The 16065-nt window shown below is 39.1% G+C and overlaps 1 protein-coding gene and 1 pseudogene across 1 annotated transcript; both read left to right on the top strand.

The window, feature by feature from the left end:
- The first annotated feature begins 3293 nt into the window (after positions 1 to 3293).
- On the top strand, positions 3294 to 6281 carry LOC113171363 (annotated as a pseudogene).
- Positions 6282 to 6572: 291 nt separating this feature from the next.
- LOC113171354 (TRPM8 channel-associated factor homolog) lies at positions 6573 to 13036 on the top strand. The gene is given in 13 exon segments (XM_026373657.2): positions 6573 to 6592; positions 8315 to 8977; positions 9273 to 9489; positions 9648 to 9829; positions 9831 to 9901; positions 10320 to 10621; positions 10704 to 10878; positions 11053 to 11147; positions 11244 to 11454; positions 11836 to 12072; positions 12173 to 12396; positions 12565 to 12678; positions 12794 to 13036. Coding segments are annotated over 13 exon segments (2754 nt in total).
- The last annotated feature ends 3029 nt before the right edge of the window (positions 13037 to 16065 follow it).

Genomic DNA, 16065 nt, shown 5'->3' with positions numbered 1-16065 from the left:
CCACAGAGTACACCTGTGCCAGTCCCTAATAGTTAGTAGTGGCACCAAAACCACTGCTGTGAAAGTTACTGTATGGAGTCATTTTTATACAGTTATACTCTGTAAGGTCTTGAACTTTACACTGTAAAGTGCCTGGAAATGACTTCTGTTGTGATTTGGTGCCATGTAAATAAAATTGAATTGAATTGAATTTGATACAACTAGTTAAAGCAGCATATGAAAAACTGGCTTTCAGATCATATTAACACTGTTTGTTTCTTATGAATAAGTACACACGGAGAGCAATACCCTTGTGAACAGTAAGTCAGGCTTTAAAAACTGCATGTAATGACTGGGTCATTCTGACTTTTTGAAAGTGATCACTGATTAGCTCATGGGAGAATCAGCCTGCAGTGTCATAAATAGTGCTGCTAAATAATCTCAGTGATCACATCTGTTCATCACAAAACTAACACAAATAATACACAACAGGAGGTGTTGAGCACTGGTAGAATATGTGCTGATTAACACATATGTATACACTTTATAGTGAGATCTGAATACATTATTGTTTAATAAATAGCCTAATTAAAGTTTGAGCAGAGATCTCCACTGTCTGATTGGTTTCATATAATGTGTTCCCACGCAGCAAGTCAAGCTTGGTCCCAACTGCTTCATCACTAATTTAGTTAACAGTTGAGGCAGCGTACCTGTCAGAACATTTAGTGCAGAAGACAACATGGTGTTCTCAATAACAGGATGAGCAGGATTATCTTATGTGTATGTGAGAGAAATGGAGAAATGAGAATTAGTTGACTGTAAAAGTAAAAAAGTATTAGTTCATCTAGTGGCTGAAGTGAGAATAACAGGAAACACGAACAAAGGCCAAGGTTAGAATTGTGCCTATAATTTTTTTTTCTGTTTCTGGTTTTTGTAGGAACCGAGTAGGAACTGAGTGGTCTATGACACCACCTGGGTTGGGAAGGGTGGTGGCAAAAAGAGAATAAGATGTGCATTTTAAGGCTTGGAATCAGGCTATTAAAACATCCACTGAAGAAAAGCTCTCTAGCCAAGAACATAATCCAATACTCGCAATTGTTCCCCAAAAACTTATTTATTATAAGCTGTTATTTTGTTAATTATGAGCCAGTGTGTTTAAAAACAGTCATAGCCTCAAAAATGTTTGTTTTTTTATTTTACCTTTAAATAATTAATTATTTATATTATAATGAATTATAAACTACACAAACATTAAGAATAAAAATTAAGATTGAAATTAAAGTTCCGAACTACAGACACTGAAAATTCTGAAAATATATATACATTTTTGCAATGAAATAAGCGCCAATCTACAAAGAAAGCAGTGAGGCAGATATACAGTGGCAACTGTAGCTCTAGGAGAAATCATTGGGCTAGGGGTTCTTTTTTCCACCCTGCACTGTGAATGTTTACATGTTATAGTCAATAAGAAGAGGAAAACATATAATGTTTGTACTATTATTTTTAGCAGACTGTGTTTTTTTGTATTGTGAGTTAGATGAAGATCGAAGCACATTTCATGACAAATTAATGCAGAAAACCATTAAATTCCAAATTCCAATTCCAAACCAAAGTTTTTCTTACCACTGTATGGCATACATAAAGCAAGGACTCAGTGCAATAACCCCATGTGATATAGTGTGCTGTATATTATGTAAAGAATTGCAATTAAGTGTGTAAATAATTAATGTTTTAGGCCACCAGAGGGCACAAAAGATGGAGTAGGACAAGATCCAATTCCTGGTGGTCCTGTGCAAAACTGGCCAATAAAGCTAATTCTGATATGAAAGTGTACAATTTACATATAATGTTTTAAGGTAGTTTGTATAAAATTTAAGCTGGGAAGAAATGTAGAATGAAAACACAATGGTCTAAAAAATTTGAAAGTGACAGAGAAGGGATTAAATGAGAAGAATGTAACGAACAAGTATAGTAATTGTAAGAGTAGGGGTGAAATGTGAACAAGAATAGAATAGGTTTGAATTCAGTAGTTATTTAGCAGGTTAGCTGGAAAGAAGAAGACAACCTTGTTTTATCAGTAATTTAATAATTTATGTTTTTGTATTGCAAAACACTTCCTTGGTAGTTGTGACAGTTGCAAATAGTGACCTTCTCACATTTCACATCAGATTGTCAAACACACATTAACCAAACTGATCTAGTCCTATTATGTGTCAAGTAAAATGACAGATGTGGGCAGTAAAAAGTCATCATTTCAAGTAAGTTCACGAGCAATTATGTCAATGATAATGTCACACCATGATTGATCTAATAATCACATTTGGTTCCTGAGAAATCTTTAACCTACAAAGAATACTTTCACTGTTCACACAAATAAATAAGGAACTATCTGTATCGTTCTGTGGTAAAACCCTCTTCATTGACAACTGTTTCCTTTAAATAGCCCCTGTGGTTCTGTTCTTTAGCATTATATTTTCTTTCTTTACTCTTAACAGGTAGAGCTCTTGGGTTACCTCCAGTAGGGATCCTTAGGCAAGACCTCCTCACCTCAAAGGAAAGGTGTACAAGACAGTGGTGAGACCAGCTCTGCTCTATGGGTTAGAGACGGTAGCAGTGAGAAAGAGACAAGAGGCTGAGATGGAGGTAGCAGAGATGAAGATGTTGAGGTTCTCCTTAGGAGTGACCAGGTTAGACAGAATAAGGAACGAGTACATCAGAGGGACGGCTCACGTTGCCTGTGTTAGCGACAAAGTCAGAGAGGCCAGACTGAGATGGTTTGGACATGTTCAGAGGAGGGATAGTGAGTATATTGGTAGAAGGATGTTGGAGATGGAGCTGCCAGGCAGGAGGGCAAGAGGACGACCAAAGAGGAGATATGTGGATGTCTTAACAGAGGACATGAGGTTGGCTGGTGTTAGGGTAGAAGATGCCCATGATAGAGTTAGGTGGAGAAGGATGATTCGCTGTGGCGACCCCTGATGGGAAAAGCCGAAAGAGAAGAAGAAGGCAAGACCTCCTCACGCTGCCCTGCCTACCCTTGTAACTTGAACTGACTTGTAAGTCACTTTGGATAAAGGGTCTGCTAAATGACTGAATGTAAATGTAAAAGAGCTTCTGGCTGACAATCCAAATGAACTTTCAGGTAAATGTTTATTTGCATGTGTTTTAAAGCTGTGCATCTATTTCTAACCTAACTGACACAAGAAGCCTCAGTCTGTGTCCCACTGTTCACTCCAATTTATATCTGATTTAGTACAACTTATTTCAGCCTCCATTATTTGCATTCAACCTTAAGCTCATCCGTCCTTTTAACCATGTCACTCCAGCACATTGAACCCCATCATGAGGCCTACACGTTCCTAATGAAAAGCTTGAGAGAGTTGGACTTCCGTGGTACTGCTGTTCCCTGTGACCTGCTGCTGACTGGAGATAAAGCCTTTCCTTTAGCAATGAACAGTCAAGGCACCTGGCCTTGGCTTTTCATTGCTGAAAGCTGCCTTGCAATATGGCTGCGGAAGGATTGTGGTCCTGAGTCATGAGGCCTACCTGACCACCTTTCCTGCTCTGGTAGAAATCGCTCTGATGTGGCTCAGAGGAGATGGCTCTGACAACCTGTTGGTGGGGCTCCAGAAACATGTTGAGGCAGTAGCTGATAATGTCAATAAATACCAGTTCCAAGTAAAAGTGGTGGAGGCGTTTAGTGAGAATCTGGGGGATGGCGAGTATGTGACAGTTTCCTACAGTGTGGGGGAAGACCCAAAATATCTGGTGTCTGGAAGATCAGACCTGCACCACGATCTGTAATTTTGGACCACTCCTCTTCACAAAACGGTTTCAGTGTAGCAATATTTTTGGGATTTGTCTGATGTGAATCGCTCTCTTAAGGTCATGCCACAGCATTTCAATCAGGTTGAGGTCAGGACTCTGACTGGGCCACTCCAGAAGGCGTATTTTGTTCTGTTGAAGCCATTCTTTTGTTGACTTACTTGTATGCTTTGGATCATTCCTGTTGCATCACCCATCCTCTGCGGAGCTTCAGTTGGTAGACAGATGGTCTTTCGTTGTCCTGCAAAATGTCTTGATAAACTCTGGAATTCCTTTTTCCATCAATGACAACAATCCGTCCAGGCCCTGAGGCAGCAAAGCAGCCCCAAGCCATGATGCTCCCTCTGCCATGTTTTACAGAGGAGATAAGGTTTGGTGTTGGTGTGCTGTGCCTTTTTTTCTCCACACATGGTGTTGTGTGTTTTTTCCAAACAATTCAATTTTGTAATATTTTGCCAGTAGTGCTGTGGAACATCTGCTCTTTTGCAAACTTCAAAAGACAACAAAAACACAACAAATAATCCCAAGGATCACCTACTTCTCAGTTTGGGGGCAGAGGTCTTTCATGTTTGTCCAGATCCTGATGCTCTCCTGTCCTATCTAATCAAAGAGAGCCCAGTGATGCCAGATGTATACAATCAAAGGATCAAGATTAATGTTAAAACAGCAGGTCAGACCATAATGTTGTGGACAAATACACAACGAAATTATAATTGTTTAATCTAAACAGGACAGGACTTTACCTCCCTTCTGGTTTGAAGACATACGACCACGACCTCTCAGATACACATAAAAGTTATTGATCTCAAGTCACAACGTGTTGATACGAGTATGGACTGTATTTCATGTCCTCCACAGATCCAGGTTGGCTGTCAATCTATCTGAGTGCTTAAGAACTGAGCAGAGCACCATGTGTTTAAGAGCAATTTCCCATAAACACAGAGACGATGTAGGTGTGGAACCTGGAGGTCATTGTGCAGATGGCTGTATCTGCACCATATTATAAATGTGGTAAGTGGAGTGGGTAAGGTGGGGTGGGTGCAGTCGACATGAAGTACAGACAAAGAATAATACCTGTGTGCGGAGACAGTGAGCAATAATAAATGTTGGTGTTTCCACTGTGCAAGACATTAACCATGTTTTATAAAAATACAATAAATGTTAGAATAGAAATAACTAATGAGGAAAAAAACCTCAGTCTTGAATATACCCATCCTTTTGTTCTCTTCAGGTGAGACAACAACAGCTGATTGGTCCTTGCTGCACAAAGCTCCTTCACCCTGGGCAGAGTTGGAGTTTGAAAACGTCATCCTTACTGTACCATCAGATGTTGTTCGGAGTCTGGAGCACCCTGAAAAGTTGGCAGTGCACTGGGATGCTATAATGAATGGCATTACTGACCTGGCTGCCATACCACGTAAATTTCCTCGCAAAAATGTTTTGTAAATGATGTGCAGCTTTCTGCTAGTAAGTGTGTTTTACCTCAAATAACTATAGTGGCCCAAATGTATAAAATTGTACAAATCCTTTTGTCACAGCACAGGCCAAAATGAGACATGTTATTTATTTTGTTTTCAAATGAAAAAAAACTAGGAAACATTTATGTGCTTTATGTGGACGCACTGAAATAATCCTGTTACATTTCGTCTAGGTTGGATGCATTCAGGTTATCCTGTCATGGGACACAAGCCCACAGCAGATCAACAGTGACCGTGCCAAGAACGGAGACCTGTGGGGCCCCATCCATGAACTAGGACACAACCAACAGAGAGACTGCTGGGAGTTCCCTCCACACACCACGGAGTGTACATGTAACCTGTGGTTGGTGTTTGTGCATGAGGAGGTGCTGGGGATTAACAGGGACCAGGTGGAGTAAATTGATTTAAGTATGAGGGTGACTGTGATAAACAATACTTTATATCACAGACAACAAGAAACATATCAAAAGAAAACAGATTTGTCATTGGGACCATACCGTTCCACAATTATCCTATTTCATTGCAGGCTCGCTGGGAAATGAATTTATCAGAACGACACAAACAAGCAAAAGACTATGTTAAGGGGGGAAGGATCTCGATAACTGGAATGTGTGGGTGGCTCTGGAGACATACTTGCAGGTAAGAGAGAATAACTCAGTATCCAACTAGATTCATACCACGCCTCAGTGAGACATTATTGCTGATTATTCACCTCCCTGTTTTTTCACACCTCCCTCTTTCTCCTTCCATGTAGCTCCAGAATAAGTTTGGCTGGGATGCCTTTAAGAAGGTGTTTGCTGCCTACCATGTCATGACCAACATCCCAAAGACAACAAAAGAAAGATAAACCTGTATGCTGAGACTTTCTCCCAGACTGTGCAGATGAACCTGTGTGGATTCTTCAAGTCTTGGGGCTGGCCCATTGAAACATCCACTGAGGAGAAGCTCTCCAACCTGATTTCCTGGACTGACCACCCCATGGTCCAGTATGGCTGAAGTTCAATCAGCTGATTTAAAGTACAGAAAGATTGGTTGAAAGGCTGACATTAAAGATGTAGTAGGAAATTCATGTAACTTACTTTTAAGTAGCTCAGTTTAAAATTACAAAATGATTATTATTGTCTTAGAGGGGAATTATAGTTGGGCAGTTGTTACATATTTGAGAAGTCTGATGTCAATAAACACTGTTTCTGTCATGTGAACTAAACTCATCTTTTTAAAGATTATTTAGAAAAACATTGATTTCCTATGATTAAACTTGCTTGACTTGACTGACTGACTTGAGTGGACATGGAGCCACTTGCACCTGTGTCAGTCCCTAATATTTAGCAGTGATTAAGTATTGGGGAAGTGAAAAAGTTATTTACTATGAGCCAGTTATTTAGTTAATTATAAGCCAGTGTGTTTAAAAAACAGTTTTAGCCTCAATATGTGTTTTTTAAATTTTACTTTTTAATAATTAAATATATATAAATAATAATTAAATATCAACTACACAACTGTTAAGAATAAAGTTAAAATTGAAATTAAACTTTCAAACTACGTACACTGAAAATAATGAAATTACATATACATTTCGCAATTAAATAAGCTCTAAGCTACAAAGAAAGCAGTGAGGTAGATATATGAAGGTGCAATTTACATTTAACGTTTGAAGATAGTTTGTAGAAAATTTAAGCTGGGAAGCAACGTAGAATGAAAACACAATGGCCTAAAAGATTTGAAAGTGCCAGATGGGATTAAATGAGGAGAGTGTAACAAACAAGTAGAGTAATTGAAGAGACTGGTTTGAGTTCAGCAGTTATTTAGCAGGTTAGTCTTGTTTTATCAGTAATTTAATAATTTATGTTTTTGTATTGCAAAACACTTCCCTGGTAGTTCTGACAGTTGAATATAGTGACCTTCTCACATTTCACATCAGATCGTCAAACACACATAACCCAAACTGATCTAGTCCTATTATGTATCAAATAAAAATCATAGATGTTGGCAGTAAAAGGTCACTGTCTCTTTTGTTTATTGTATTTTTAAGTTTGTTACATTGCTCCCTATCACTGAGTAGGATTGAACAGATTTTATTGTACTTCTATGTATAATACACACACAATACAATAAAGCCATTGGGGGCTATGGAGATGGATCATCCCCTCAGTGTTTAAGATTCTTCAGAAGATTAGTAACTTTAAAACTGGAAAAATACATGAGATTGCATTTTACTAAATTACAAGTTTAACTGAACAGACCAAATGCCACTATTTAATCATCAGGGTTGTAAAATATAGGCTGTTAACAAGACAAGTGGATTCAGTCATACAGTCATGGTGCACCAGACAGTAGACAGACACGGATAACTAGCTAGTGAAAACATTTACATCCAGTATTTCACCCAGGTGTTGGTGGAAAGTAAAAAAAAAACACGAGATTTCATCATTCATCAAGTGAACATTAGATAATTTCAAGTCCTAATTTTCATGAGCAAAAATGTCAATGATAATGTCACTCCATGATTGATCTAATAACCACATTTGGTTCCTGAGAAATCCTTCAAATAATACTTTTACTGTTCACACTAACCAATAAGGAAGTATCTGTATCTTTCTCTGGTAAAACCTTCGTCAATGACTGTTGACTGTTTCCTTTAAATAGTCCCTCCTGTGCCTTCCTGTCTTCACTCTCAACAGGTAGAGTTCTTGGTGGATTTGCTATTTAAAGAACTGCTGGCTAAGAATCTAAACTTTCAGGTAAATGTGAATTACTTTGTTTTATTTGAAAAAATGCAAATATTAATTTTTTTGATAGCAACAGATGGTAAATTGTTGATTTACTTTCATCTTTTAACAACTTTAATTTCATCAGTGTAAAACACATTTGTTAACAGCGAGAATTTCTATTTGTATTATTATTGCTCAAAGCTGTGCATCTATTTCTAACCTAACTGACACAAGAAGCCTCAGTCTGTGTCCCACTGTTCACTGCAATTTATACCTGACTCAACTTTTTTCCAGCTTCCATTATTTTCATCCAACCTTCAGCTCGTCCATCCTTTTAACCATGTCACTCAGCCACATTCAACCCCATCATGAGGCCTACATGTTCCTAATGAAAGGCTTGAGAGAGTTGGACTTCAATGGTACTGCTGTTCCCTGTGACCTGCTGCTGACTGGAGATAAAGCCTTTCCTTTAGCAATGAACAGCCAAGGCCAGGTCCTGATGGCTGCCTCGCAATATGGCCGCGGAAGGATTGTGGTTCTGAGTCATGAGGTCTACCTGACCAGCTTTCCTGGTTTAGTTAAGAACGCTCTGATGTGGCTCAGAGGAGATGGCTCTGACAACCTGTCTGTGGGGGTCCAGAAACATGTCAAGGCAGTAGCTGATAATCTCAATAAATCCCAGTTCCAAGTAAAAGTGGTGGAGGCCTTTAGTGAGAATCTGGGGGTTGGTGTGTATGTGACAGATGCCTACAGCGTGGGTGAAGACCCAAAAGATCTGGTGGCGTTTCTGAAATCAGGAGGAGGAGTGCTGATAGCAGGTCAGGCATGGAACTGGGCTGCAGGTCACCCAAAGGAGAACATAATCCTTCGTTTTCCAGGAAATAAAGTGTCTAGTGTGGCAGGGATTTACTTCTCTTACTATTATGGCGCAGTAGAAATCCTGCCAGTCTACCCTCAAATCCCATCATCCTGGATGGCTCTTAAGTAAGTATATGCTTTGACCATGTCTCAGTTTGCAAAATGAGAACATTTCATTTCCTCTGAAAACCTGCAATCTTATATGCAGCATCACTATTGTGGGGTTTTCCTTCAATGATAAAACCAACTGAAAAGTTGGGGATCATCTCCACTTGTTCCAAATGTCCTTTGGCACAACAGATTCATTATTTCATCATTATTACAGAACTTATCTTTACTGGTACATTTAACATGGCATGAACGTGGACATCAATTATTTTTCCCCATCTCCAACCATTTCTATATTATTCTTTACACTTAGAGTTGGTAAGAAATTTGAAGATGACTTGGAGTTCTTACTCAAGGGAATCTCTGAGTTTAAGCTCCCGAATGGGCCAGTGGCTTCTGAGGTCCTGGTCCATGGCCCTCTGTCCTTCCCTATTGGTACCACGGAGGACAGACGAGCATTTCTGGCAGGTGCCTACTATGGGAAGGGACGGGTGGTTGTGATAACACATGAAGCACTTCTGATGCAAGAGGTGGGTTGTGAATTTGTAACATTTATGATTTATTGAACAAAGAAAAATGTAATAGATAAAGTAGCCATGTGCAAAATAAATAAATAAAGTGTTATTTTCAGTAGAGTAAAATGAGCTTAATTATTTTAATTTTTTTTTTTATTATTTACCTGTTGCAGAACCTCACTCCAGTTTGGAAAAATGTAATTCACTGGTTGAATGAAGACAAGAAAGGGGTCATTGGCGTTTCACCAGACCTTGTTGAAGCCTTCAACAACTTCTGCAAAATGGGGTTCAATTGTCTGAAGACAAAATTCAGAAAAGATTTGAGTGTATTTGTGTGTAAAGCATACACTGATGAAAATGAAGGGTGGACATGCCTGGTGGTGGGCACACACACACCAAGGGCAAGACCCAGTGACAGATTTCTCAGGTATGATTTCTGATTGTTTAGTTCTATCTCTTATAACTTAAAAACAACACATAATGCAAACATTTAAGGAAACCCGCTCAGGGTCATGTGGAAAAAGGCACAGGCCTACACCCATGTAAGTCAGGTTTTAGTCATAGAACAGACACATGGGGAAATCTACTACAGAGGTCTTAGTTTAGCTGCAATGCAATGTCAAACCCTGATTTCCAGACTCCATTCTGAAAACTACTACCACTATCTTTACAGCTGCACAGGCAGATAAAATAAAAGTAAGCACTGACATGAAGATCTCAGGAAAAGTTTAAAAAGATTTTTGTCAGAGCAAATAATTAGTCTTGAAAACCTGAAACATGAATCTTATATTCAAAAGAATTAAAAATATTCAACAAACATTATACCATGTTTTCTATACTTTCAGCCAATAAAATCCTGAACAAAATGGGCCTAACCCTGCTGAAAGAGACAATCGGTGAAGGTTCCTACAAGGTGCCTGTGCTCAGCCAGGACACCACAGACAACTCCCACTTCTGCCACCTTCTACGCCGTGTTGCTGGTCATGTGATCAAGGGGGAAAAACTGACAAAATTTGAGGAGCAATGCCTGAAAAAACTGGGCTCAGACTGTGCCAGCTACTTACACATGAAGGCTTTTGACTGGCACTCCTACACACAGGTGGTGTCTACTCTCACTGACATCTTGAAGAGAGTAGGCATGCCACAGGTGAGCAGTGAATTACATAAACTGTACCTAAGGATCAATGTTTAATAGTTATTTTTGTAACTGTTCTTCAATTTTATTTTAGGTGAATGAGAAAAACCCTGTAAAGAATCCCAAAGATCACCTACTTCTCAGTGTGGGGGCAGAGGTCTTCAATGTTTGCCCAGACCCTGATGCTCTCCTGCCCTATCTAATCAAAGAGAGCCCAGTGTTGCCAGATGTATACAATCAAAGGATCAAGATTAATGTTAAAACAGCAGGTCAGATCACAATGTTCTGGACAAATACACAAAAAATTATAATTGTTAAATTATATATATAATTATATATATAATTTAACAATAATTATATAATATTTGTAAATGTATACATCAGTAATGTCTGTAATGTTACTTTGTAATAATGTACATATTTGTGTGTGTATGTGTGAGTAGAAAGAGAGGAGTGGATCAGTACAGGACTTTACCTCCCTTCTGGTTTGAAGACCTACATGATCATTCCAACAAAGATCATCAACAAAGGGTGGAGGGTAAAGACCATGACCTCACATAAAAACATCAACGTTATTGATGTCAAGTCACAATGTGTTGATACGAGTATGGACTGTATTTCCTGTCCTCCACAGATCCAGGTTGGCTGTCAAACTGACTATCTGAATGCTGAAGAACTGAGCAGAGCACCATGTGTTTATGAGCAATTTCCCATAAACACAGAGACGATGCAGGTGTGGAACCTTTTTGGGGGACTTCTCTACCTGGTAGCTCCACCTGATACACGAGTAGAGGGAGTGGAGGTCATTGTGCAGATGGCTGTATCTGCACCATATTATAAATATGGTAAGTGGGGTGGTTAAAGTGAGGTGGGTGCAGTCGACATACATGGCTGTCCAGACCTAACTATTTATTAGTATATCCTTTAGACCAAGTGGACATTTAGTCCACCATTTGAATAAATTTAATCATACATTCCTGAAATATCACATTCACAAGAATAACTGTGGGATCAAGTACAGACAAAGAATATTTTCCTCTGTCCACAGCAGTTGCCAGCACAGAGACACTGAGAAAAGAGAAATGTTGCTGTTTCCACTGTGCAAGACATTAACCATGTTTTTCAAAATACAAGAAATATTTGAGTTATAGCATTAAATAGAAATAACTAATAAAAAAATGAAACCATGTTTTTTTTCTAAATACCCATCCTTTTGTTCTCTTGAGGTGAGACAACAGCAGCTGATTGGTCCTTGCTGCGTACAGCTCCTTCACCCTGGGCGGAGTTGGAGTTTGAAAACGTCATCCTTACTGTACCATCGGATGTTGTTCGGAGTCTGGAGCACCCTGAAAAGTTGGCAGTGCACTGGGATGCTATAATGAATGGCATTACTGACCTGGCTGCCATACCGCATAAATTTCCTCGCAAAGAACGTTTTGTAACTGATGTGCAGATTTCCCATGGTAAGTTTGTTTTAATGTGTTAAAATGAACTAGAAATCATTTATGGACTCATTAAAATGATCCTTACATGTAAGCTTCTCTTCTGTTATGTGTCATCAAGGTTGGGTGCATGCAGGTTACCCTGTCATGGCACACGAGCCCACCGCCGAGGATCTGGTCGACATTGACAGCGCCAAGAGAGCTAAATTTTGGGGCCTCATCCATGAACTAGGACACAACCAACAGAGAGGCTGCTGGGAGTTCCCTCCACACACCACGGAGTGTACATGTAAACTGTGGTCGGTGTATGTACATGAGAAGGTGCTGGGGATTAACAGGGCCCAGGTGGAGTAAATCAATTTTGTTTTTGTCACACCATTGGCTAGAAAAGCAGAGTTTGAAGGTCACTGTGATAAACAATATTTTATATCACAGACAACAAGAAACATGTCAAAAGAAAACACAATTGTCATTGGGACCATACAGTTTCTTATTTATCCTATTTCATTGCAGGCTCACCGGGAAATGAATTTATCAGAACGAAACAAACGAGCAAAAGACTATGTTAAGGGGGGAAGGAATCTCGATAACTGGAATGTGTGGGTGGCTCTGGAGACATACTTGCAGGTAAGAGAGAATAACTCAGTATCAAACTAGATTCATACCACGCCTCAGTGAGACATTATTGCTGATTATTCACCTCCCTGTTTTTTCACACCTCCCTCTTTCTCCTTCCATGTAGCTCCAGGAAAAGTTTGGCTGGGATGCCTTTAAGAAGGTGTTTGCTGCCTACCATGGCATGACCAATTTTCCAAATGACAACAAAGGAAAGATGAACCTGTATGCCAAGACTTTCTCCCAGACTGTGCAGATGAACCTGTGTGGATTCTTCAAGTCTTGGGGCTGGCCCATTGAAACATCCACTGAGGAGAAGCTCTCTAACCTGCCTCCCTGGACTGACCACCCTATGGTCCAATATGGCTGAACTTCAGTCAGCTGACTTAAAGTACAGAAAGATTGGTTGAAAGGCTGACATTAAAGATGTAGTGAAAAATTCAAGTAACTTACTTTTAAGCAGCTCAGTTTCAGATGTCCTAATGATTTTGATTGTCTTGGGGAAATATAGTTGGACAGGTTTTTACATATTTGAGAATTCTGATGTCATTAAACACAGTTTCTGTCATGTGAACTACACTCAGTTTCTACACATTTTTAAAGATTAGTTAGAAAAAATTCATACTGTATTTGTAATTAGATATATTAAGCATTGCTCTGTAAATGTTGATTTCCTATGATTAAATTGGCTTGACTTGACTGACTGACTTGATTGGGCATGGAGCCACTGATTGCACCTGCAGTGTCAGTCCCTAATACTTAGCAGTGGCACCATAACCACTGCTGTGCAAGTTATAGAGTCATTTTTATACAGTTATACTCTGTATGGTCTTAAACCTGACTTCTGTTGTGATTAGGTGCTATACAAATAAAACTGAATTGAATTGAATTGAATTGAATTGAATTGAATTGAATTGAATTGAATTGAATTGAATTGAATTGAATTGAATTGAATTGAATTGAATTTGACAGGACTAGTTAAAGCAGCATAGGAAAAACTAGCTATCAGGTCAAAATAACAGTATTCTTTTACATTTACATACATTAAACTGTTTGTTAAGTGAATTAGTACAGACTGAGAAATCTACCTTGAGGTTACTCAGTCAAACCAAAACATGTTACTAACACATGTCTGATGCAAGCATTACATAATTATTTGATGTATTTGTATAATTCACTGAAAACAAACAAATTTCTAAAACAAACTGTATGTCACAAGTACAATTTGTCAAATCAACTTCTAAATATGCCAAAGCAGCATATTTCTGTACAACTTCCCGTGAAAGTCAGTGTTGCTTAATTTTATGGGGAACTGGCAAAACATCTGGTAAAATAAATTGCTTGGTCATTTATTTCGCCAGACGTTATGTCAATTGTTTGGAAGCTGTTCAAGAACACCAACAACAACAATTCTTCTTCTTTCTTATTCTTATTCTTATTCTTATTCTTATTCTTATTCTTATTCTTATTCTTATTCTTATTCTTATTCTTATTCTTATTCTTATTCTATCATTTTCTCTAGAAGTAAAGTTTCAGATAACCTCACCTGGATGAATCTTCACAAGACAATTAACCTTACAACACACTACACCACAGTCGCTTACTGTAGATAGTTCAAAGCCACTTCTCATCAAAACTATAAATGATAAATTGTTGTAATGGGTGAATTTCTCTTCTTGTTAAATGATTTGCTAAACTGAACAGCTTCCTTTCCCTTCACTTATCACTCATAAGTGTCACACAACATGTCAGCTCAGCTGTCACAAGCTAATGTTATATCCACTCTTTAAATTTATGATGGGCCAAATAATTAAAAATGTTTAGGTTTTTTTTTTTTTTTTTTGTGTGTGTCTGTGTGTGTTATCCCTGTATTTACACAAACCTAATTTTAGCTGTCCATATTTATAATCTGACCTTACCTTTTAATTACTCTGTTGAAGTTTTTGTTCTCATTTGTGGTTTGTTTTTTTGTTTAATGGGTAAAACAATGTGACAAGGAAATAATGCAATAATGAAAACAGCATAGACATGTTGGATGATATTTAAGATGGGCTAGTTTTGATGTATTGTTATTGGGACATTTATGATGAATTAATAGATTTACTCAACTTTATGGAAGCTTTGCATTGAGTACAATTTGCTGTAATAATGTCATGTTACAAATACATAGCCAAGGGGAAAAAATCTTACACTTATTTAGCTTTCTTTAGAGACACATTATACACTGCTCAAAAAACATAAAGGGAACACTTAAACAACACAATGTAACTCCAAGTCAATCACACTTCTGAGTAATCAAACTGCCCACTTAGGAAGCCACACTGATTGACAATTTCACATGCTGTTGTGCAAATGAAAAAGACAACAGGTGGAAATTATAGGCAATTAGCAAGACACCCCTAATAAAGGAGTGATTCTGCAGGTAGTGACCACAGACCACTTCTCAGTTCCTATGCTTTCTGGCTGATGTTTTGGTCACTTCTGAATGCTTGTGGTGCTTTAACTCTAGTGACGGAGTCTACAACCCACACAAGTGGTTCAGGTAGTGCAGTTCATCCAGGATGGCACATCAATGCGAGCTGTGGTAAGAAGGTTTGCTGTGTCTATCAGCGTAGTGTCCAGAGCATGGAGGCGCTACCAGGAGACAGGCCTTCGTCTCCTCCACGTCTTCTGACGTGGAGGAGGCCGTAGGTGAGCAACCACCCATCAGCAGGACCGCTACCTCCACCTTTGTGCAAGGAGGAACAGGAGGAGCACTGCCAGAGCCCTGCAAAATGACCTCCAGCAGGCCACAAATGTGCATGTGTCTGCTCAAACGGTCAGAAACAGACTCCATGAGGGTGGTATGAGGGCCATACGTCCACAGGTGGGGGTTGTGCTTACAGCCCAACACCGTGCAGGATGTTTGGTATTTGCCAGAGAACTCGAAGATTGGCACATTCTCCACTGGCGCCCTGTGCTCTCCACAGATGAAAGCAGGTTCACACTGAGCACATGACAGATGTGACAGAGTCTGGAGACACCGTGGACAACGTTCTGCTGCCTGCAACATCCTCCAGCATGACCGGATTGGCAGAGGGTCAGTAATGGTGTGGGGTGGCATTTCTTTGGAGGGCCGCATCAGGAGCATGCCTAGGCGTTGTAGGGAGGTCATACAGGCACGTGGAGGCCACACACACTACTTAGCCTCATTTTGACTTGTTTTAAGGACATTACATCAAAGTTGGATCCACTTCAGTTTTGAGTGTGATTCCAAATCCAGACCTCCATGGGTTAATAAATTTAGTTTCCATTGATAATTTTTGTGTGATTTTGTTGTCAGTACATTCAACTATGAAAACAATAAAGTATTTAATAAGAATATTTAATTTCAGTCAGATCTAGGTTGTGTTATTTTAG

The sequence above is a fragment of the Anabas testudineus genome, chromosome 13, assembly GCF_900324465.2.
Source record: "Anabas testudineus chromosome 13, fAnaTes1.2, whole genome shotgun sequence".
NCBI classification, from domain to species: domain Eukaryota; kingdom Metazoa; phylum Chordata; class Actinopteri; order Anabantiformes; family Anabantidae; genus Anabas; species Anabas testudineus.
The sequence above is the reverse complement of the archived record's forward strand: the minus strand, read 5'-3'. Positions and strand labels throughout refer to the sequence as shown.